Here is a 21,584-nt window from a genome sequence, read left to right as displayed (position 1 = left end):
CACTCATTGTTTTAGGAGACGTGGACTGCACTGTACTAAGAAACAGAAGTTGGAGGCATGCCCTTTTCTCCGACAACAAACAGGATGGCAGTCTTCACACACAGGGTGACGTCATCGGAATGAAGCCTGACACGGAAAAATTGTCAATGTTACCAGAACTTTGACCAAGCCACTCTGATCATGCTCAGGCATGCATTATACCACATGGCCATGTGTGATCCCCTCAGTATTTTCTTTTCTGCAGAGCCTGCTGATTCACAGTTGTCTAGTCTCTCTTTTCTCCTTTTCTTGGGAGTTTTTTCTGGCACTTTCACTGTTTTCTGATGTATTTCATCTGTAAGAACATCAGGATTGTGTGGTTGATGCAGGGTCCCCTGATTCTCCACCATAGTCCTTAGATAGAATTTTCGGCATTTTGCTAAGCTTCATTTCGTGTCCATTCCCTAGGGTGGTAGTGCTATCGGTGCCCAACAACTGCCAGCATCGAATTTGATATTGCATCCCTTTTATTTTGTGATGCTGTGTCATCATAGGGGTTGCAGCAATGCTGTTAGTGCGGTAGGACTGTGTCTTCTGCCTGGGGGCTTCACATGACATCTGGGGTTGCCTCAAGTGAGCTCAGATGACACTTAAGGCCTAGCCCAATTGGAGAAGATGGACCAGTTCTTTGAGCTCCGGAAGACTGATGCATCAGCGGCATAGACATTGAGGGACCTCTGGGCCGTCAACATTGGCGGGGCCATTGGCTTCATCTGCATTAGTGGCTTCCAGGGACTGCGGAGGTGGGCCACCGCCTAGCTCTTCCAAGTCAGACATTGGGTACACAGTCTTTGACCTCTGCACAAGTGAAAGACTGATCCAAGCACCGAAGGGAAGCCAAAGAAGCATCTGTTCCCTTCTATGCATGGTGCAGGGCACGGGGATGCACCACTCTTGGGCTCGCCATGACCTCCACCGGTCCCATTGTCCACCAGTTCTCCTTTCTGTTCTGAAGAGGATCTGGTCATGCTTTCTGAATCCCAGTCCAACTTGGTCTCTGCGATCTTTGAGAAGGAACTGGAGAAACAAGTGTAGCAGGCTGTGGAGAAGACACTGCGGGGCTTGGTGTTGATGCACAAATGGCAACGGGACCAGCACTATTGCTCCTCAAGCCACTGCTTGGCTGTCTGCACACACACTTATTGGAGCGCTACCGACACTTTCACTGTTGGGGCATCAGAGCCCCCACCAATCGTTCTAGTGATTGTCTACAGTTCCTCTGAGGAGGAAGCTCCCTCAATGACCAAAGTGGCTTTGGGATCCAGGCCCTCCTGGCCAACCAAGTATGTTTCTATACCACTGGCTGAAGACCAAGCATTTCTGGACCCATCCCCTGTTGATGACAGCGAGAATCATTCCTATGACTTTTGGGGGGAGGCTTCTCAGAAGCTTCAGATGACGAGGCATCAGATGGACTCCCTCCAAACCTTCTCCTCATGGGAGAAGGAAGTCTCATCTGGAAGACCTCTTCTTTGCAGGTTTTGACAAGTTGATGGTGGAAGCCATCCCAATTAAGTTGCAAACTTAGGAGGATACATAACAAAAGATGCTGGATAATTCTCCAGTACGTGGTGCCTCCTAAGGAGAATGCGGCAGTCTCATTGCATGAGATCCTGAAGGAGTTGCTGATGAGGATGTGGGAGAAGCCCCTCTTGGTGGCTCCCATTAATAAGAAGGCAGACACGATTTATCTCGTCCAAAAGACTTCTGGATTCAACAAGTGTCAACTGCCATACCAATCTCTCATGGTCGATTCCATTCTCAAAAAGGCCAAGTGCCTTCAGACCAATTCCTTGGTGCCCCTGGGGAAGGATCGGGCTATGGACATGCTTAAGAGGAAGGTGTTTCAGGGAGCTATGCTCATCTGCATAGCAGCCTACTAGTTCTTCATGGGCCAATACATATGAAACATCCTAAAGCAGGTGCAAGAGGAGGCTGAGCAGGTGCCTCAGCAGCAGCAAGACACCCTAGAGTTGTTGGTGTACAAGGGTCTGTAGTGCAGAAAACACTAGATTCACTCGCATTATGATGTTTTTGAGGCGGTATCAAGAGTCTCTACTGCAGGGATTGGCGCCCTCAGACTCTCCTGGCTGCGGGCCTCTGATCTCCATCAGGAGATACAGGAAAGTCTCGCTGACATGCCATGCACAGGAGGAAATCTGTTTGGAGATAAAGGACGCAGTGGCTCAAATTCATGATCACCATATGATGCCCCAGCAACTCACTTCTGGAATTGAGGACCTGCCCTCCTTATCCAGGAAGTCTGTCTTCTGCCCGAGGAGACACTGTCCTCTGCCATCTCAGTCCTGTCAGCAGCAGCAGCAAGCCCCTCATAACTGCCCAAGGCAAAAAAGGGTCCTAAACCTGTGCCAGCCCCCCCCCCCCCCCGGCACCTTAGTCACATCTTGGATCATGGTTTTGACTGGGTTGATGAGCAAGTAGCCAAGACCGTTGAACCCATGTACTCTGTTCAATGAACTTCCTGGAGCTCTGGGTGATCAGGTACACACTGTGGGCTTTCAGAGATCAGCTGTCCAACAAAATGGTGTTGATCCAGACAAACAACCAGGTGGTAATATACTGTCAGCAAAAAGGGAGGTATGGGCTCTTACCTCCTCTGTCAAAAGGCGGTCCAGATATGGTCATGAGCCCTTTTCTGTGGGATGATGACTAGAGCTGCGTATCTACACTGTACAGAGAATGGGAGAGCGGACAGACTGAGTCGCTCCTTCAGATCCCACAAATGGTCTTTAGACCAGGGGTTAGGGAATTGGATCCATCTCTAGGGAAGCCCAGTAGTGGATCTGTTTTCGGCCCCTTGGAACAGAAAGGTTCCTCAGTTCTACTTCATGTACAGGACACTGCAAGCTAGCCTCAGATGCCTTTACCTTTTGTTGCTGCCAGAGCCTCCTGTATGCATATCCCCCGGCTCCACTGGTAGCGAAAATTTTGTTGAAGCTTAAGGAGAGGACCAAGGGATTATGATTCTCCAGGACAGGGTTGAGAACCACTGCTTTAATCTCTCGAAAGATGACTCATCCTTGTTGCTTCAAGAAGCTGTCCACCAGAAAATCCTACGGCCTGAACTGGAGGATGTTTTTCTATAGTATGAGCAAAAGGCCCTAGACCATTTTTCCTGCTCAAAACAAACTGCTTGACTACCTTCTACAGCAGTGGTTCTCAACCCTGTCTTGGGGACCCCCCCAGCCAGTCGGGTTTTCAGGATATCCACAATGAATATGCATGAGAGAAAATTTGCATGTTATGGAGGCAGTGTATGCAAATTTTCTCTCATGCATATTCATTGTGGATATCCTGAAAACTCGACTGGCTGGGGGGGTCCCCAGGACAGGGTTGAGAACCACTGTTCTACAGCTTCTTGAAACTTGTCTCAAGACCAACTCAGGGTTCATCTGAGTGTGATTGGCACATATCACCATGGTGTAGAGGATAAGCCCATCTCTGTACAGACTATAGTTATATGTTTCATGTAGGGTCTGCTTCAGTTGAAGTTTCCTCTAAGGCCACCCTCTGTGTCCTGGACCTCAACATGTCTTTAGCTCAGTTGATGAAGGCTCCATTCGAGCCACTGCACACCTGTGATCTGAAGTACCTAACCTGGAAGGTTGTATTTTTTTGTGATGGTCACGTCAGCATGCAGGGTGAGTGAACTCCGGGTTTTAGTGAATTATCCACCTTACGCTGGTTTTTTCACAATAGGGTGGTCTTGCGCACTCACCCTAAGTTCCTGCTTAAAGTGATATCTCACTTCCATCTTAACCAGACTATTGTCCTGTCAACATTCTTTTCCAAGACTCATTCACACCAAAGTGAACAAGCCCTGCATAGTTTGGACTGCAAGAGAACCTTGGCCTTCTGTCTGGAGCAGATAGAAGCCCAAAGTTCCTTTTCATACCTCAAATCAGTCCAGACTTATGGGTTTTTCATCCCTACCATAGAGACAGAAGAAAAGCTTTACTGAAACTTTCTTAAGATATTGTGCCACCTTCATTCCCGAGGTATAAAACCTGCAGTCTGAAGATTAAAAAAAAAATTTAAAAAAAAAAAAATGGAGAAAAAACAATTGCTCCCAGGGATGCTAGGTGTCATGGAGGTCCATCCCTCTGGTTGAGTAGAGTGAGCAGGGAGTTGGTAAGAGTATAGTGATAGGAGTATACTACTGTCCACCTGGACAAAATGGTCAGATGGATGATGAAATGCTAAGAGAAATCAGGGAAGCTAACCAATTTGGCAATGCAATAATAATGGGAGATTTCTATTACCCGGGATCACTGGTGCAGGTAAATAAGTATATTTCCATTCAATGGTAAATAACTGTTTTATTATTGAAAAGGTTCCAATATCCTTACTGTGGCAACTCCATACAAAGTAACAGTCAAGAGTTACAGGTCCCCCGACACGGTCCCGTGTTTCGCGGTGGCTGCATCGGGAGGGACCGGATGACATTCAAAATCTGAAATATAACATGAGTAATCAAACATGGAAACAGGCAGGCTGCAGGAAAACAAGTTACAGTGAGTAATCACATACCTTATAAACAATCATCAGGAGCGCGAGCGTCCTCTGCATTTGACAGACATTTAAAGGGCAAAAAGGCGCGAAAAGCTAGCTCTCGCGAGATGCTGAGAGTGACAGGAAGACACCTGTAATCGGATTAACAAATTAACACAGATCCTAGTAAACCAGTTACAGTGAATGTTTACATATCTTATGAACAGGCATCAAGAGAGGAAGCGCCCTCTGCATTAGACAAACATTTAAAAGGGAAAAGGGCGCAAAAAAACTACAGCATCTCGGGAGTACAGCATCTCGGGAGTACATCTCGGGAGTACATCTTGAATGGTACCAGTTTTATTAGGATCCTAAAGGATCCTAATAAAACTGGTACCATTCAATCTCTTTGTTAAGACCATGAGGGGAGACTGAATTTAGGGTAAAAATCCAGCCTAAATTCAGTCTCCCCTCATGGTCTTAACAAAGAGATTGAATGGTACCAGTTTTATTAGGATCCTTGTTGATTCTCCTATAGGTGTCTGCCTGTCAATTACAGCATCTCGGGAGTACGTTTTTTTGCGCCCTTTTCCCTTTTAAATGTTTGTCTAATGCAGAGGGCGCTTCCTCTCTTGATGCCTGTTCATAAGATATGTAAACATTCACTGTAACTGGTTTACTAGGATCTGTGTTAATTTGTTAATCCGATTACAGGTGTCTTCCTGTCACTCTCAGCATCTCGCGAGAGCTAGCTTTTCGCGCCTTTTTGCCCTTTAAATGTCTGTCAAATGCAGAGGACGCTCGCGCTCCTGATGATTGTTTATAAGGTATGTGATTACTCACTGTAACTTGTTTTCCTGCAGCCTGCCTGTTTCCATGTTTGATTACTCATGTTATATTTCAGATTTTGAATGTCATCCGGTCCCTCCCGATGCAGCCACCGCGAAACACGGGACCGTGTCGGGGGACCTGTAACTCTTGACTGTTACTTTGTATGGAGTTGCCACAGTAAGGATATTGGAACCTTTTCAATAATAAAACAGTTATTTACCATTGAATGGAAATATACTTATTTACCTGCACCAGTGATCCCGAGTACTTGCTTATGTGCAAGGTTTGCTTCTGCTTATGATTGGAGATTTCTATTACCCCAATATTGACTGGGTAAATGTAACATCAGGACTTGCTAGAGACATAAAGTTCCTGGATGTAATAAATGACTGCTTCATGGAGCAATTGGTTCAGGAACCAATTAGTGGAACGCAGGATTTCATGAGAGAGGTAAAGGTGGTGGGGCCACTTGGCAATAGTGATCATAACATGATCAAATTTAAACTAATAACCGGAAGGGGGACAATAAGTAAATCTACAGCTCTAACACTAAACTTTCAAAAGGGAAACTTTGATAAAATGAGGAAAATAGTTAGAAAAAAAATGAAAGGTGCAGCTGCAAAGGTTAAGTGTTCAACAGGCATGGACATTGTTTAAAAATACAATCCTAGAGGCGCAGTCCATATGTATTCCACACATTAAGAAAGGTGGAAGGAAGGCAAAACGATTACAGTCATGGTTAAAAGGTGAGGTGAAAGAGGCTATTTTAGTTTAAAAAAAAAAAAAATCCTTCAAAAATTGAAAGAAGGATCCATCTGAAGAAAATAGGATAAAACATAAGCATTGTCAAGTTAAGTGTAAAACATTGATAAGACAAGCAAAGAGAGAACTTGAAATGAAGTTGGCCATAGAGGCAAAAGCTCATAATACAAGAAATCTGTGAGGGAGTTGGTTGGACCATTAGATGACCGAGGGGTTAAAGGGGCTCTTAGGGAAGATAAGGCCATTGCAGAAAGACTAAATGAATTCTTTGCTTCTGTGTTTGCTAATGAGGATGTTGGGGAGATACCAGTTCTGGAGATGGTTTTCAGGGGGTGATGAGTCATATGAACTGACCAAAATCACTGTGAACCTGGAAGATGTAGTATGCCAGATTGACAAACTAAAAAGTAGCAAATCACCTGGACCGGATGGTATGCATCCTAGGGTACTGAAGGAACTCAAAAATGAAATTTCTGATCTATTAGTTAAAATTTATAACCTATCATTAATATCATCCATTGTACCTGAAGACTGGAGGGTGGCCAAGGTAATCCCAATATTTAAAAAAGGCTCCAGGGGTGATCCGGGTAACTATAGACCAGTGAGCCAGACTTCAGTGCCGGGAAAAATAGTGGAAACTATTCTCAAAATCAGAATCTTAGAGCATATAGAAAGACATGGTTTAATGAAACACAGTCAACATGGATTTACCCAAAGGAAGACTTGCCTAACAAATCTGCTTCATTTTTTGGAAGGGGTTAATAAACATGTGGACAAAGGTGAACCGGTAGATGTAGTGTATTTGGATTTTCAGAAGGCATTTGACAAATTCTCTCATGAGAGGCTTCTAAGAAAACTAAAAAGTCATGGGATAGGAGGTGATGGCTTTTTGTGGATTACAAACTGGTTAAAAGACAGGAAACAGAGAGTAGGATTAAATGGTCAATTTTCTCAGTGGAAAAGGGTAAACAGTGGAGTGCCTCAGGGATCTGTACTTGGACCGGTGTTTTTCAATATATATGCTGAAGTTACACAATGTTAGGTTCCATATTAGGAGCCACCACCCAGGAAAAAGATCTAGGCATCATAGTGAATAATACTTTAAAACCATCGGCTCAGTGTGCTGCAGCAGTCAAAAAAGCAAACAGAATTTTAGGAATTATTAGGAAGGGAATGGTTAATAAAACGGAAAATGTCATAGTGCCTCTATATCGCTCCATGGTGAGACTGCACCTTGAATTCTGTGTACAGTTTTGGTCGCCGCATCTCTAAAAAGATATAGTTGCAATGGAGAAGGTACAGAGAAGGGCAACCAAAATGATAAAGGGGATAGAACAGCTCCCCTATGAGGAAAGGCTGAAGAAGTTAGGGCTGTTCAGCTTGGAGAAGAGACGGTTGAGGAGGGATATGATAGAGGTCTTTAAGATCATGAGGGGTCTTGAACGAGTTAATGTGAATCGGTTATTTACACTTTCGAATAATAGAAGGACTAGGGGGCATTCCATGAAGTTAGCAAGTAGCACATTTAAGACTAATCAGAGAAAATTCTTTTTCTCTCAACGCACAATAAAGCTCTGGAATTTGTTGCCAGAGTATGTGGTTAGTGCAGTTAGTGTAGCTGGGTTAAAAAAAGGTTTGGATAAGTTCTTGGAGGAGAAATCCGTTAACTGCTATTAATTAAGTTTATTTAGGGAATAGCCACTGCTATTAATTGCATCAGTAGCATGGGATCTTCTTAGTGTTTGAGTAATTGCCAGGTTCTTGTGGCCTGGTTTGGCCTCTGTTGGAAACAAGATGCTGGGCTTGATGGACCCTTGGTCTGACCCAGCATGGCAATTTCTTATGTTCTTATGGTGACTTTGAGGTGGCTCTGCCTGGAGTCTGTGGGGTGATTGAAAGTTAGTGGTCTGGCTCCTCTTTTTTTTTTTTTTTTTTTTTCCATGGCCATTCCTCTCTTGTCCTTTCTCAGGCTGGTGAAGATGGCATAAGGAAAATATTTTTTACTTTTAATCCTGGCTGGCCGGTTAGAGGGCCTGCCACTTTAACAACAACAACAAAAAAAATTGCAGATAATAGGCCTGTGTGGCTTAGTTGAGCGCTCTGGGAGAAGAGGGGTCTAGTAGCTGCTCCAATGAGTGTGATCGTGGATTGCCCAAGATCTGTGCCGTGGGACTAGTGAATCTTGTAAGGGGGTCAGAAGGAATCCTCCAAATGCTTGGCCTGAAAGGGCAGCCCGACAGTGGCTTGGAGGACTCTGAAGACTGTGGACGAGTCTCCAGAAGGCAATGCTGATAAAGATCTGTCGGACCCAAAGGAAGCTCCAGTGACAGAAGGAGATGATCCTAAGGTGTGATCAAGCTGTTCAGGAAGGAAGAATTGAGACATCTGATTCCACACTTGTTAAAGGAACTAGGGGATTACCGGTAAGTTCCATAGGAAGAATCTGATCATGAGAGGGTGGACCCTGTCATGAAGACTTGCGGGGACCAGCACAGGCTTTTCCCTTCCATAAGACATTAAAGAAGTTGGTAGTCAGAGTGTGGTGTACTGTGGCAGCTGATCTGAAGGTGGATAGAGTGATGTCAAAGCTGTACACCCTACCCATGGATGCCTTGGAGCTACTGATGATTCCCAGATTGGATTCTGCGGTCTCAGCGATAACCAAGAGAATACCAACATCCCGGTGGCAGAGTGTGCGATGTTGACTTGCAGGATTGAAAGTTGGAGAACCATCTCAAGAGGATGTTTGATGTTTCAGCTTTGGGCATCTGGGCTGCGATCTGCAGTAGCTTTATGCAACAAGCTTGTTTACACTGGGTGCAGTAGTTGCAGGCATCCTCTACCTCTGCTAAGCAGACAGTGTCTGGAGGCAGGGGTGGCTTATGTGGAAGACACATCATGTGATTTGATTCATACATCTTCCAGGATTATGGTATTGGCATCTTTAGCCAGAAGGCTCCTGTGGTTGAGGAATTGGTCAGCGAATGTCTGGTCCAAATTACGTCTGGGTACTCTCTCTTTTAAAGTCAATCTGTTATTTGGAGAGGACTTAGAACAGCTGGCGAAGGGGCATAAGTTGCCTGAAGACAACCCAAAAGGGGGCAAGAAGAGCTTCCTGCCTCGATAGCAGCTTAGAGACCCGAGGAAATATTGTCCCAACAGGGGCTCTTTTTCCTCTGAGTCAAGGCTCTGGCAAGATGCAGTCCTTTTCAAGGCCCATATAGACCAGCCCATGAAAACTCTGGCCAAGGAGTCTGAGTAAGCAAAACTGTGCAATGAAACGAAGTTAGTCCATTCTACCTTAGAAAGCATTGAAGGAGGGCTTAACTCTCTTCTTAGGAAGAGTGGACCAAGATCACTATGGATTGGTGAGTCCCGGAAGTGATAAGAGACTGGTATGCTTTAGAATTTTCTCTGCCAATTCAAGAAGCCTACATGATCTCCCCTTGCACATCCCGCTTCAAGAGAGAGGCAGTTAGTGCCACATTAAATTGACTAAGGCACCTGGAAGTGATAGTTCCCATCCTTCTGGGGGGAGTGGGGAATAGGAAGGTAATCCATCTATTTCTTGGTCCCGAAGAAGGAAGGAATGTAGTGGCCCATTCTGGATCTGAAGAAAGTGAATGTGAGACTCAGGGTGCCACAGTTTCGAATGGAGAATCTGTGATCAGTGATAGCAGCAGTTCGCAAATGGGAGCTTCCTGGCATCACTGGATTTGACAGAAGCTGATCTGCACATGCTCATCAGAGCAGAACATCAAAAATTCCTGCGATTCATGGTACTAAGAGACTATTCTCAGTTTTGTGCACTCCCATTCGGTTTAGCGATTGTGCCTTAAACCTTCACCAAGGTGATGGTGGTGGTAGCCACAGGCTTGTGGAAGGAAGGAGTCTTAGTGCACCCATATTTGAACGACTGGCTCATTCAGGCAAAGTAAGAGGCCCATTAACAACTGGTACAGCAAGTCATTCAAAGGTTGCAGACCTTGGGCTGGGTGTTGAACATGGCGAAGAGCAATCTGGTCCCAACTCAGTTGTTGGAGTATCTGGGGGCCTGTTTCTACACCAAGTTAGGCATGGTGTTTCTCAAGGTAGACAGGGTAACGAAGTTGTTGTCACAGATCTGCTGGGTTTTTTTTGCAGCTCTCAGTACCCAGGTTCTGAGCTTATTTGCAGGTCCTGTGTTCTGTAGAATCTCTGCTAGCTCTAGTTCCCTGGGTGTTTGCATACCTCTTCAGAAGGCACTTTTGTCCCGCTGGAATCTGCAGTTGGAGGACTTCCAGCACCACACCACATCAGAAGAAATCCAGGTCCATTCTCTCATGGTGGCTTTCTTGAGCCAATTTGGAGCAAAGGATAGAATTATAAGTCCCGGATTGCGTGTTATTGATCAATGCCAACTTGAGAGGTTGGGTGATTTGCCAAGGGCAAACAGTTCAAGGTCAGTGGTCGACGACTGAGGTGACAAGGTCTATCAATCATATAGAGTCAAGGGCAGTTCGAATGGCGTTGCTTTCCTTTCTTCTATGGTTCCACGGTCATGCAGTGCTATGACTGTGGCTTATATCAACCACCAAGGGGGGAGGGGGGGAACCAAGAGTCTCATGGTGTCTTGAGAGGCCTAGGAGTTTTTTAGTTGGGTGGAACACCATTTGGCAGCTGTGGCAACATCCCATGAAGCTGGCATGGACAAAGTTCAGATAGACTTTCTCAACCAGCAGGTGTTAAATCCTAGGGAATGGGAGCTGTCAGCAGAGGCGATGGCTCTCATTTGTACCAGGTGGGCAGTCTTCAGCTGGACTCTGGAATTGAGACAGAATGCCAAGGCATGCTTCTTTTTCAGTCATAGGCAAGAGGTCAAATCAGAGGGACTCGACTCTCTGGTCCTCCCATGGCTAGCAGGGATACTGTTATACATCTTTCTTCCATGGCCCCTGATACTGAGTGTTACGATGTATCTATAGTCACTTGGGGAGGATAATTCTTGTCCCTCGAAATGGCCACGTCGGCTGTGGTTTGTGGATCTGATAAATCTCGTGGTGGACTGTCCTCTAATATTCAGGCATCTTCAAAGGTTGCTTCATCAGGGGCCAATCTTCTTGGATCAGATGTATCATTTTTGTGACTTGTCTTTTGAAAGGAACCATTTGCGACCGAAGGGATATTCGGAAGATGTCATTACCACTTTATTACAGGCTAGAAGATCTTCCACTTCCTTGTCTTATGTCAGGGTGTGGAGAGAATTTGAGTTATGTTGTCTCGGGGAAGGGCTTGAGCCACGTGAGCTTCAGTATCTCACCTTTTGGCTTTTTTGCAAATGGCCTAGTGAAAGCCCTTGCTTATAATTCTCTTAGAGTTCAGGTGGCAGCCTTAGGCTGTTTTTGAGATAAGGTGCACATGGTATCCCTGGCTGAGCGTCCGAATGTGGCCGGTTTTCTTAGAGGGGTTAAGAATTTTAATTCACCCGTATGTAGCATGTATTCCTCGTGGAATCTTAACTACAGGTACACTGGATCTCTATTCGAGCCATTGAGACAGATGTCGCTGAAAGATCTTAACCCTTAAAATGGTCTTCCTGGTAGCGATTTGTTCAGCCAGAATGATTTTGGAACTTCAAGCCTTGTCTTATGGAGATCCTTTTCTTCAGTTTACTAAGGGGAGGGTATCATTGCACACGGTGTCTTCCTTTTTACCGAAGGTGGTCTCTGCCTTTCATCTCAGATGGTGGAACTCCCTGCATTTCGAATTTTGGATTTGGTGGCTCTGCATGCAAGAGAGTTTCATTTGTTGGATATCCAAGCCTTGTTGCACTATCTCAAGGTCACCAGCATTTTCCAGAGTTCTGATTACCTCTTCATTCTATTTAGTGGAGCAAAGTAAGAGTATAAGGTTTCCAAGGCTACTATTGCGGGATGATTGAAGGAGGCAGTTATATTGGCATATATTTGCAAAGGGCATGCACATTCTACTAGGGCCCTGGTGGCTGCCTGGGCAGAGTTTCAGCTGGTTTCTCTGTAGGAAATCTGTCAGGTGGCAACTTTTATCTTCGCTACTCACTTTTACCAACATTGCTAACTGGATGTTTGGGCACTAGAAGAGGGGTTTTGGAGAGTGTGTGCTGCAGATTGGTCTTTCTCTTTCCTGCTCGGTTTAGGGGATCTTGGGTACATCCCATACATCTGGAGTATAGGATGTACAGGAAAGGAAAATTGGTTCTTACCTGCTAATTTCTGTGCCTGGAATACTAAAGATTAGTTCAGAGCCCCCTTCCCTGGAAAGACCAATCTTTCTTCTGTGTGTAAATAGTGGAAAAATTGTTTTGTGGTTTGGAAGTTTTCAGTCCCTATCATTGATGAAAGGGCTTCATTTTGGGGGGCTCAACCTTTTCCCTGCTCGGTTTGGGGGGGGGGGTGTTGAAGTTAATTTTTTATTTTGATCTCTAGTTTGGTAGGTCATACTGAGGAACTGCAGGTGGCATGTTAACTTAAACAGTGGCAGTAAGGTTTTCTTCTGTCTTCATCTGCTGTTAGGTATGAAAAACTCATGAGCTTGGACTGATCCGTGGTATTCAGGAACTAAAACTAGCAGGTAAGAACCAATTTTCTTACATTCTGCCTAGCTTTTGGTTTCTTTTGGCCAGTTCAGGCTGGGGATTGCTGTCGCCAAGCAGACACTTTCCAGCTGGCTAGCAGACTGCATCTCCTTCTGTTATGTCCAGGCTGGATTGCATTTTGGGGTCATGTCAAAGCTCACTGTGTTTGAGCCAAGGCAGCGTTGGTGGCCTACTGCAAGCAGTTTCAATGAAGGAGATCTGCAGAGCTCCAACGGTGGAATTCCATTCACTCATTCACATCACATTACTGTTTGGATAGGGCTGGCTGCCACAACAGCAGGTTTGGCCAGTCTGTCTTTCGGAACTTGTTTGAGGTTTAGAACCCAACTCTGTTCCCACCTAGGGCCCGTTTCTGTTCAGGCTGTCCCCCTCTCTTGTGATCAGCAAAAAGTTATTGTGCCCAATGTCACCGGTTTTGTTGGTCCCCTTTTATGTTGAGGAGGGCCATCTGTAGCTAGGGATTCACCCATGTCTGAGGACTGCTGTGCTGCTTGTCTTCTGAGAAAGCAGAGTTACTTAGCTGTAAACAGGTGTTCTCTGAGGTTAGTAGGATGACGATCCTCACGAGATTCACCTGCCTCCCTGTGGAGTTGGGTCCCCACTTTGAGTTTTATTCTTTAATTCTATGTTGTTAGACTGAAAGTACCTGGCATGGGCATGTGGTATAAGGCATGCCCAGAGAGGCTCAGTCAAAGATCTAGAAACTTTGACATAAGTTTTGCAAAGATGTCATCATGTGTGAAGACTGTGACATCCTGCTGACCTTTAACAGTTGCTACAGATAAGCACTTCTGCTTTCTTAAAGGGAATGGTTCCTTAGAGATGGACTTTTCTTCACCAGATTTTCTTTGATCTTGGTTTTCAGATCTGTAAGCAGCTCTCCACCTCGCAAGGAAAAGAAGAAAAGCTCCAAGAAGAGTAAGCATAGGTATGTGTCATGCTGGTAGTGGCAGTATCAATAATTTTCTCATAAGACAAAGCAGGATGTAAGTTCTCACAGATGTACGATATCATCAGACAGAATTTAGCTAGTAAAGCTGACTTCATGGCTTCGAGAGCTTTCAGAGCATTTGTAGGCCCATGTTCTTCATCAAGTGTATCATGTAGGGACCCTCTCAATTATGTTTTTCTGCTGAAGAAAAGTGTTTTTCTTTTCTCTCTCTAACTTTTCTGTGCTTTTCTACTTGAGACCATATCTGTACCAGTACATCTATCAGCACTGACTGGGTTTTTTTCTTTTTCAACATTGAATCAGTCCTTATTGTCTGTCAAACTAGTGGGTTATGTCCCCCTGCCAGCAGATGAAGACAAAAAGAAAAACTTAAAGCTACCACTCCCCTATAGGGATCTGATGATGCTTTTAGCTCTTCAGTATTTCTCTGCCTCCAGCAAATGTTGCGGATATGTGAACTGGTGCTTCGACTAGGAGTAGGCAGCTCCTGGGAACGCTATAGGCTCAGGGTCCTGGTGGAACATAGACAGTGTCTTGGGAGTGCTGTGTGTGATGGTGCTGATTCTTCCTTTCCACGTGAGGATTGACTCAATTGTGGCCTGAGTTCATGGTGACTGTATTCCCATGGTAGGTTCAGAAGCAGGGGCTACTGACAGCTCATTCTCCCTCTCTTTTTGGAGAGCAGTGAGAAGAGTAAAGTTTTGAGGAAATGTTTTGGAGCATGGTCTCTTTCCTGGACTGCATTCAATCTCCTATAGTGCTATGTCAGATATAAATTTGTGTGGAGGGCTTTGAGGTGATCATGCTGTGCCCCCTCCACTTGCTTTCGGTATATTTGTGAAGAAAAGGAGGTCTGCAGGTAAGTCATGGCAGCTCAATATAACACTGGTTTCTGGTTGGCTTGTAGGTAGACAGGTGCTAGGTGGGTAGATGTGATCTGCAGTGGGTTGGTAAGTTGCTAAAATGCAAAACTGAATGAGTTCAGCGGATTGACCCTTATGGTGGAAGGCGGCACTGAAGTGTGCATGAAACAAGGTCTGTTTGGTACTCCCTATTTTGATGGTCAGAAGCCATTTTACCCCAGTTTTATGCAAAAAAAAAAAAAGTCAAGCATTCCAGGCTCTTTGTCTTTACTTTCCTTTCATAATCAAATGTGGAAGTTTAGTTGGAACTGCATGTTTTCCCTCAAGCACAGCAGAGCTGACACAGCTTTAGTTCTCTACAGAGGTATTTCAGCAGTTGACCTCACAGACAGGTTGGAGCTTCTCTCTCTCTCTTGCCCTCTGCTAGCAGAATGATGGAATGGCTTTTTTTACCCACTACACAAATGAAGTTTCTCAGAGGGTCTTTAAAGCCAACTTTCCTAGTGTGTAGACAGATGGACTCAGGGCCAGTGAGTTTATGCTCCCCTGCTAGCAGATGGAGACTGAGCAAACTGAAGTCACAGTATATATACCCTGTAGTGACCACAGCCTGCCAGTAGTCTCTTCAAAAGCAACTATGGACAGACTAGCAAAAAAACTTGATTAAAAACATGATTTCTTAGCGTGTAGCCAGATGGACGCAGGGCCATTGGGTTATGTGCTGTTCTGCTAGCAGATGGGAGACTAAGTCAGATTTCAAAGCTGACGTTACCTTAGATATACCCCTGCAGTGACCTCAGCTCCTCAGTATCTCTCTGTCTCCTAGAAGATGCGGACACTATCCCACACACTACACAGTGTTAGGAAAATTACAGCAAGAAGACAAAATTACCTTAAAGAAGATAAGAGTCCCACTCTCCTGCGGTGATACCTAAGGGTCCTTCCCCCAGTTGAGAATTCCTGAGGTGATCTCCGATATCCCTCAGAGTGTGCCTTGGTCCGGTAGCCAGTTCCTGGCGTGGACTTAGCCCCCAGAGTGGCTGAAAGGCAACGAGTGCAGAACCAAGCGCAGCGGTGAAAGTACTTCTCTCTCCCCCCGCAGTTGGAGACTGACTGGCACACGACCGGTAAGCGCCGAGACCAGGTAAGCAGAAATCTTTAAATTCAGGTCTCCGGTCTCCAGAGCTCAGATTGCAGTACCGATTCCTCCTTCCGGCGAGGTTAAAAAGGGAGCACCAATTGGGTTGAACAGCCTTGGTTGGGCTAGTCCCCATTCTGGTGCCAAGGGTCCACACACGTGGAGACCCTCGGGGGGGGGGGGCGCGCCGGTGCAATTTTCCCCGGGGCCACTGCAGCAGGGAGGGGTGATTCCCCTGCTGCCGTCCGGGGCGTTTGCGGGCAGTGCAGGCTCTTTCTTAGTCCCCCCGCGGCACCTCTCCGTATTCTTGGGCCCCCCCCCCCCCCTCCCCGGCGGCCATCATATCTCGGCTGTCCCGTGCTCGGCCTGTGGCGAGCCGGGATCGAGGATTTCGCTCGAGGGGATTTGTGCAAGGTGCCTCCCCAGCGGGGAAGGCACCTCTAAACCGGTCAGCACTTTTACTTTTCTCCCCTCAGCACGGCCCGGGCGGCAGAGGCCGGCCCCTTTGCCGCCTTTGGCGGGAACGGCGGCCATTTTGGAGTCCCAGCAGGGCGATTTTCCGGGGTCAGAGGAGGAGGGAAGGGATTCTCAGGGTGCCTCTCCCCCGAATTTGTCACCGGTAAAGACCCTCCCTGACCGGGGCCCTTCAGCTGCCTCCATTTTCGGCCCCCGCGCGGGCATGCCGACTTTTTCGCCGAACTTCATTTTACTCATGCACAACGCCTATCTCCAGCAGCTGGAGGCTCCCAGTGTACCGCCCACAGGTCCACCCCCCACAAAAGCACCACGCTTCATGGCTTCGCTACAGGGCACTTCTGAGGTTGCGGGTGCGGCACCTGGCGCTCCCAGAGGAGCCGCGAGAGTCCATTTTGCCCCTGGGGGGGTGGGCACATCCCCGGATCGGGGCGGGGGGGGGAATCCCCCTGTCCTTCCGGACACTGCTCCTTCAGACGCTCAGCCGGATGGAGATGACCCGCGAGCGCTCCGCATCTTCCAGAGGGAGGAGTTAGACAACCTGATCCCTCAGATCCTCGAGGAGCTGGACCTGGACCCCCCTCCAGACCCACTGGCTTCGGTTGCCCCAGTCATTTCTTCGTCTTCCAAGAAGGGAGATCCAGTCCTGGCCACCTTGCATCCGCTGTCCCGGGCGTTCCCTATGCATGCCTCATTTTTGCAGCTCCTGGCTAGGGAATGGGACATTCCTGAATCTCTTTGAAGGTCGGCAGGGCGATGGAAAGGTTGTATCCACTCCCGGAGGACTTCCTGGAGTTGATCAAGGTACCGAAGGTGGACTCGGCGGTATCGGCAGTCACCAAGAGGACAACTATCCCAGTTACGGGTGGCACTGCGCTGCAGGACACCCAGGACCGCGAGTTGGAAATCTTCCTTAAGAGAGTCTTTGAAGTCTCAGCTCTAGGTATGCGCGTGGCCATGTGTAGCTCGCTCGCGCAGAGGGCAAGTCTCTGCTGGGTTCAGCAGCTTCTTACGTCTCAGGACCTGTCGCCTGAGGAAGCCGCCCAGGCTGATCATTTGGAGTCCGCCATAGCATACGGAGCAGATGCCTTGTATGACCTGTTTAGGGTATTGGCAAGGTCCATGGTTTCGGTAGTCGTGGCGAGACGTCTCCTGTGGCTCCGTAACTCGGCGGCGGATGCCTCTTCCACGTCAAGCCTGGGCTCTCTCCCCTTCAAGGGCAAGTTCCTTTTTTGTGAGGATCTAGACCAGATCATCAAGTCCTTGGGGGAGAATGCGGTCCACCGCTTGCCTGAGGACAGACAGTGTACCTCCCGGTCTTTTCCCGCCTCTCGGACACGGGCCAGGGCTCAGCGTTGTTACCGGAGTTACAGGCATTCGGGACAACGGACGCCCTCTTCCAGATCTCAGTCCTGGCCCCGGTCCTTACGTGGGCGCAGACCCGCTCGGGAGGGGTCTGGTCAGGGGAAACCCCCCCCCAAGTCCACTCAATGATGCCAGGCTCGCCCACTCCTCCACCCCCAGGATCAGGGGACGCCTCTCACACTTCTACGAGGAGTGGGCTTACATCACCTCAGACCAGTGGGTCCTGGATATCCTAAGGAACGGCTACGCCTTGGAGTTTGTCCGCCCACCGAGGGACAGGTTCCTCTTTTCTCCCTGTGGGTCGGACCTCAAGAGACGGGCGGTACAGCAGACTCTGGACGGGTTGCAGAGTATAGGTGCCATTTCTCACGTCCCCTTCGGCGAGGTGGGCTCGGGCCATTATTCCATCTACTTCGTCGTGCCCAAAAAGGCTGGCTCCTACCGTCCAATTCTGGACCTCAAGTAGGTCAACAAGTCTCTCCGGGTCCTCCGTTTCCGCATGGAGACACTACGCTCAGTCATCACGGCAGTTCATCAGGAGGAGTTCCTCGCCTCTCTGGATCTGACAGAGGCCTATCTCCACATACCCATTCTCCCGGCTCACCGGCGGTTCCTCTGTTTCAAGATTCTGAAACAACACTTTCAGTTCCAGGCTCTCCCCTTCGGGTTGGGGACCGCCCCTCGAACGTTCACGAAGATCATGGTGGTAGTGGCGGCAGCCCTGAGGAGAAAGGGCATCCACGTCCACCCCTACTTAGACGACTGACTGATACGGGCGAAGTCGTTTCTCCAAGAACAGGCGGCGGTCGCCAGGGTAGTTCAACTTCTCCGTTCCCTGGGATGGGTTGTGAATTTCGCCAAGAGTTCCCTCGTCCCTTCCCAGCACTTGGACTTCTTGGGAGCGTGTTTCGATACGCGTCAGGGCAAGGTCTTCTTACATACGGACAAGGCCCAATCCTTACGAGAACACATACGACGTTTTACTGCATTACCAACACCCACCTCCTGGGACTATCTCCAGCTTCTGGGCGTGATGGCCTCCACCATCGACCTCATGCCCTGGGCTTTCATGCACCTCCTTCCCCTCCAGGCGGCTCTGCTGTCTTGCTGGAAACCAGTCTCACAGGATTTTCAGATGGTGCTCCCTCTCCCGCAGGTTGCCAGGGACAGCCTGAGGTGGTGGTTGGTTCAGAGACATCTAGCCTGAGGCATCTCCCTCGAGGTCCACAACTGGGTGGTAGTCACCACCGATGCCAGTCTCCGGATGGGGGGCGGTGTGCGAACGAAGCTCGGCGCAGGGGACGTGGATGAAGACACGAGCGTCGTGGCCGATCAATCGCCTGGAAACCAGAGCAGTGCGTTTAGCGCTCCTACATTTCCTTTCCCTGGTGCGGAATCAGGAGGTACGGATACTCTCAAACAACGCCACCACTGTAGCATACATCAACCGCCAGGGAGGCACGAGGAGTCGGCACGTATCGCTCGAGACGGCGCATCTGATGGAGTGGGCAGAGATTCACCTGACGCGCCTTGCAGCTTCACACATCGCGGGGGTTGACAACATTCAGGCGGGCTACCTGAGTCGACAACAGCTAGACCCAGGAGAATGGTCTCTCTCCGATGAAGCGATGCAGCTTCTCGTCCATCGGAGGGGGGCGCCTCACTTGGATCTGATGGCGACGTCTCTCAACGCCAAGGCCCCCCGCTTCTTCAGCCGAAGAAGAGAGCGCGGCGCGGAAGGGGTAGATGCTCTAGTCCTGCCGTGGCCGCGCCACCTTCTTCTCTATGCCTTCCCTGGCCCCTGGTGGGCAAAATCCTACGGAGAATAGAACGTCATCAGGGGCAGGTCCTCCTGGTGGCCCCAGAATGGCCCCGTCGGCTCTGGTTTGCGGATCTTCTACAGCTAGCGGTCGACAGTCCGCTTCGGCTGGGACATCTTCCTCGTCTGCTGTACCAGGGCCCGGTATTTTTCGAGCAGGCAGAACGCTTCTGTCTTGCGGCCTGGCTTTTGAGCGGTGCCGCCTCAGGCGCAGAGGATACCCCGAGGCGGTAGTCTCGACTCTGCTGAAGGCTTGGAAGACATCTACTTTGGTCGCTTATGTGCGTGTCTGGAAGGTCTTTGAAATGTGGTGCTCCAATCATAGCACCCAGCCCACGAAGGCATCCGTCCCTCAGATCCTGCAGTTTCTCCAGGACGGCCTGGATAAGGGTCTCGCCTATAATTCTCTGTGGGTCCAGGTGGCCGCCCTTGGTTCGCTCATACAGTATGGAGAGCATCCTTCTCTCCTGCTCCAGCCTGACATCGCCCGGTTCCTCAAGGGGGTTAAGCACTTGCGTCCTCCGGTAAGGGATCCGTGCCCCTCCTGGAGTCTCAACTTGGTTCTTCGAGCTTTGTCAGGGCCTCCTTTCGAGCCTCAGCGCAACTCAACTATCAAGGACCTCACCCTCAAAGCAGTCTTTCTCGTGGCCATCTGCTCCGCTCGTCGCATCTCGGAACTTCAAGCGTTATCCTGTAGGGAACCCTATCTCCGATTCACGGACTCGGGGGCGGTCTCCCTCCGCACAGTTCCTTCCTTCTTGTCCAAGGTGGTATCGGCCTTCCACTTGAACCAGACGGTTGAGCTCCCGTCCTTCTCACCCGACGAGCCAAGGTCTCTCCGTCTTTTGGATGTCAAGCGCACGTTGCTCCGCTACTTGGAGGTCACTAACGACTTCCGGGTCTCCGATCATCTGTTCGTGCTCTGGTCGGGTCTGAGGAAAGGCTCCCAGGCCTCGAAGACGACGATTGCGAGATGGCTGAAGAACGCCATTGTCTCATCCTACATCGGAGTGGGGCGGATCCCCCCTTGGGGCGTCATAGCTCATTCTATTCGTTTGCAAGCAGCCTCCTGGGAAGAGGTGCGGTCTGTTTCCTCTCAGGAGATCTGTCGTGCGGCAACCTGGAAATCGCTGCACACTTTCACGAGACATTATCATCTACACCTGGCGTTGCCAGACTCTGGACACTTTGGCGACCAGGTCCTCCGAGCAGGGCTTTCAGGGGCCCACCCGGAGTAGGGAAGCTTGGATACATCCCACCGTCTGGACTGATCCTGGTACGTACAGGGAAAAGAAAATTATTCCTTACCTGCTAATTTTCGTTCCTGTAGTACCAAGGATCAGTCCAGACGCCCACCTCTCTTGCAGCTCGATACAGTAAAGTGAGGCCGCGGTTACCCCGCTCCTAACCCGCTTTCTACTCACTTTCCGGCCGCGTTAGCCTTTCCTGCGATACACTATCCCCTTTAACCCATCCTTACCGCCTCTTTAAATCCCCGGGTAACCCCTTCCGCACGCGGCATTTATATCAGATGTAAATGATCGAATTAGCTATTCCCTCCCATACAATAACGCGCGCCCCGACTATCGCTATTTTACCCTGCCATTTTGCCCTGCGTTTAACCTGCTAACTTACCGCCTACCCTTACCCCTGCGTTAGAGGCAGGGGTAATGGTAGACGGCAAACTTTCCCCCAAAAGGAAACCTCTAAAAACCTAAAATCCCCTCCTCCTGAAGCAACTCGACATTTTCTTACCTTTTGTTGCTTTTCAGCCCCTTCCCTTCTCTGCCGCCCTCCGGAGGGGGCAGCCGGCGGCAACAGCAGTACAACAGCTAGGGCTCCATCCGGCTTGCAGCGTTCCTCCCCCCCACCCCTCGCAGGTCCCGGTTCTCCTGGCTCTGCGTGAAGTGCCCTCTCTGGCACGAGCGAAGCGAAGCCTTCTTTCGTTGGCCGGAGCGCCCGTCGATTTGGGCACTCCGGCCAATGAACGCACATAGACGGGCGTGCTTTCATTGGCCGGAGGGCCCGTCGATTTGGGCACTCCGGCCAATGAAAGCACATAGACGGGCACGCGTGACGCACGCCGTGCCGTCACGCGCACCCGTTTATGTGCTTTCATTGGCCGGAGAGCCCAAATAGACGGGCGCTCCGGCCAACGAAAGAACGCTTCGCTTCGCTCGTGCCAGAGAGGGCACTTCACGCCGAGCCAGGAGAAC

At 48.9% G+C, this 21,584-nt stretch overlaps 1 protein-coding gene across 2 annotated transcripts in view; it reads left to right on the top strand.

The window, feature by feature from the left end:
* Positions 1–21,584, top strand: part of SRRM2 (serine/arginine repetitive matrix 2) — a 225,768-nt gene that overhangs the window by 92,457 nt on the left and 111,727 nt on the right. For both annotated transcript variants that reach the window (XM_029606781.1, XM_029606782.1), the window contains one exon: positions 13,623–13,685. In XM_029606781.1, the coding sequence (XP_029462641.1) occupies positions 13,623–13,685 (63 nt within the window). The remainder of the gene's footprint in view (positions 1–13,622; positions 13,686–21,584) is intronic.

Source organism: Rhinatrema bivittatum, chromosome 6 (assembly GCF_901001135.1).
Source record: "Rhinatrema bivittatum chromosome 6, aRhiBiv1.1, whole genome shotgun sequence".
NCBI classification, from domain to species: domain Eukaryota; kingdom Metazoa; phylum Chordata; class Amphibia; order Gymnophiona; family Rhinatrematidae; genus Rhinatrema; species Rhinatrema bivittatum.
The sequence above is the reverse complement of the archived record's forward strand: the minus strand, read 5'-3'. Positions and strand labels throughout refer to the sequence as shown.